Raw genomic sequence first — 3,327 nt, 5'->3', positions numbered from 1 at the left:
AAAGAAATTAAACCACACCTGACTATTTTTTAATGCAAAGTGTCAATTTAAATGCAACTTGAATGACAAGTAATTCGTTGTTATCTTCGAATATAAAATTAATTTGGTTTTTGCAACAAACCTGCTTATATATATTTTGTTTAAGTACAAACTTTTGAATTTCATTCTATGCTACTGCTTCAATAAAAGTGGTTTAGTGGAGGGAGAAATAATATTTAAACAAAAATATTAGGAAGATATACAAATGCTAATACAAATAATTTTAGCTATGGTTCCAATAATATGGGCTACCATACAATCAAATCTAGATTTGAATCAACTAGAAATGTTTCGAGAGAGAAATCAGGTAAGTCTTAGAACAAAGTCCTAGTAATATTATTTTGCGAAGGAAAGAAAGTCCAATATCTATCTAAATAAATAATAAAGCTGAAGAGTTTACTGTTTTGTTTGAACGCGCTAATCTCCGAAATATAGCCGAATATTTGAGGACGCATAGATTTTGAACTTCAACCCGTTAGGTGATTAAATAGGTGATGTAATTATTTCAAAGAACGTAATTTTTTTTTAAGGCTAACTTGGTATTATGTTTGACAATTAAATAATATATTTAAAGATTCACAAAATTGTAACCCAAAGCTGATAAGTAGATGGGAAGGCATAGGCAAAATAAGAGATGATATTTGTAGTAGCAGGGAATAAAACATATTCGTTTAATACGCATCTACGTTTTTTAATAGTAACATTTTTCCAAATTGATTAAAAAGTTTATACAATCCGCACGGTTTCCAGCGACCGTATTCACTGCTTTAACAAAAACACGACTGCTGCTGGCGGAGTTTTCAGCACAAGATTCGCATTCTCGTATGTAAATTCGTTGCGGGGTATCGAAACATCGTTACGTATGGGACCAAATTATCCGTTTCCAAACGATTACCTTTATTTTCCCGGCTATGGATTACACACTTATCAAGTTGAAAATAATCAAGGTGAAGTACGTATTTGTACCCGGAAAGAATCAATCAATCGATCAGTAGCCTACAGCAGTCCACTGCTGGATTACGGGCCGCTCCCAACGAGACGTTTTGACCGTAATCACCACGCTGGGCAGACGAGTTGGTGATTGCAGTAGATGGTAGTGGTAGCCCAGAGTACGTTGCTGCCCGTTTACCGTTATAATCCCTAAGCCCCCGCAGAATTCGGCATTACGACTTAGAGTCGACATTCGAATAAGAGTCTTTAAAAAAAACCTTTAAGATAAATTTAACTCAAAAGTTATAGATTTTCCACTCTCCTGTCCTCATACTTTAATTGTTGATTGTACTCACAATCGTTCTGTGATGACAATAGCACCCAAGCTCTCTCCAAAGCGGTCTAAAAGATTATACACTCTTCTTGGCCGCTCTGAACTAAAGTGCAATACAATTGCGCTGCCGTCGTGTGATACGTAGTGAAAAATCTTTAACATTACTATTTCACTTATTACTATGCAATGACTACAGCATAAGTTAATTTTTAGGTTCCAATTGGAGTAATGACAACGAGCGCCGGTGCAGCTATTACTTATTCTGAAGCGAATAACACATTAAATTCAAGATTGGTATATAATGACTACTTCATGGAATCTATATCCCACGTTGTGCGTGAAAGAATTCCTGAACGGGTTCTTCACTCTAAAGGTACTGGAGCATTTGGTCACTTTACAGTAACGCATAATATATCTGCTATATGTAGAGCCAAGTTGTTTAGCGAAGATGGCAAAAAAACACCAATCGCTGTTAGATTTTCTCTCAGCACGAGTGAAAAAGACGGTAGTGATACATTTAGAGACACCCGAGGCTTCGCTGTTAAATTCTATACGGAGGAAGGAAACTTTGACTTACTGAGCGTCAGCTTTCCAGTTTTCGCAGTTAAAGATCCAATACTTTTTCAATCTTTTTGCCGTTCACAGTCAAGAAATCCGACAACTAACCTTCGTGATCCTAACATGTTTTGGGACTTCGTAACTTTAAACCCTTCTACTTTTCTTTTTTTTTTATATATTTTTGGAGACACCGGTGTTATAAACAGCTATCGTCATATGCCTGGCTATGCTGTACACACTTTTCAAGTTGAAAATGATAAAGGTGAAACATATTTTATCAAATTTCATATTACACCAGACTCTGGCATCAAAACCTTTACATCAGAACAAGCTAGAACAATTGAAGAAGTTGATTTTGATTATAACAGAAGAGATTTATACAATGCCATAGAAGCAGAAAACTTTCCGGTTTGGACTCTTAGTATCCAGGTGTTGACATTAGAAGATGTAAATAAAATTGGATCGAAAGCTTTTGATGTAACAAGAATATTACCAATAGATGAATATCCTTTGATGCCAATAGGTAAAATTGAACTAAATAGAAACCCTCAAAATAGCTTTGCTCAAATAGAACAGATGGCTATGAATCCAGGTAATCTAGTAGACGGTATTCTTGGTGGACCAGATACATTTTTTCAAGCTCGTTTGATATTTTACAGAGATGCTCAATTGTACCGATTAGGTGCAAACTACAACAATATTCGCGTAAACTGTCCCTTTCAGACAAGACCGTTAGTTTATAACAGAGACGGTAGACCTCCACTTGGTGATAATGAAAATGATATTCCTAATTATTATCCAAACTCATTTAATGGACCTGTTCCATATAGTGCCAATAAAAGGCAGTCATTAATAAAAATTAAAGAAGAAAACCCCTATAATTTTGATCAAGCAAGTGACTTGTATGTAAGTTTGAGCAATGAAGAAAGAAACAGGTTGATAGAGACAATGCTTTCCAGTCTAAGACCTGCAGTTTCGTTCATTCAACAAAAGGCAATTAAAATATTTAAGACCATACATCCAGATTTAGGTAGACGGGTGGAGCAAGGATTATTGGCCAATAGAACTAATGATGATTTTGTTTAACATAACTTATTAACCAAATCTTGAAGAGCATGATGAAGTTTAGTGTTAAAAAATATAAACAAGAATTGTTTGCAACATGTTGATAAGAATAAAACAGTTTCACGACTACTTTTTACAATGATTAACCTTACCTTATCATCCCAGTACGAACTTGTAGTTTATTGATACTTGGTCTTAGTTTATAATAATCAGTAATAATTGAAGGACCAAGCAGATTGCCTCGATCGCTTATAAACATAATATAAAGATCGATATATAAAGTGTCACCCTTCGTCCATCAACCCGAGGCTTAGGTATTAAAAATACAGGCTTATGCGCTACATATGGCCTAAGCCTTTTTTCTACACCGGTATCACACCGGCAACCATGCCCTTTAGGCC

General features: G+C 35.3%; 1 protein-coding gene across 1 annotated transcript; it reads left to right on the top strand.

Moving 5' to 3' along the window:
• The first annotated feature begins 325 nt into the window (after positions 1 to 325).
• Positions 326 to 2,947, top strand: LOC120627386 (catalase-like). The gene is made up of 2 exons (XM_039895381.1): positions 326 to 346; positions 1,517 to 2,947. The coding sequence occupies exons 1-2, from the start codon at positions 326 to 328 to the stop codon at positions 2,945 to 2,947; spliced, it is 1,452 nt and encodes a 483-aa protein (XP_039751315.1).
• Positions 2,948 to 3,327: the final 380 nt, after the last annotated feature.

Source organism: Pararge aegeria, chromosome 11 (genome assembly GCF_905163445.1).
Source record: "Pararge aegeria chromosome 11, ilParAegt1.1, whole genome shotgun sequence".
NCBI lineage: Eukaryota > Metazoa > Arthropoda > Insecta > Lepidoptera > Nymphalidae > Pararge > Pararge aegeria.
This window is presented reverse-complemented; position numbering and strand designations above follow the sequence as displayed.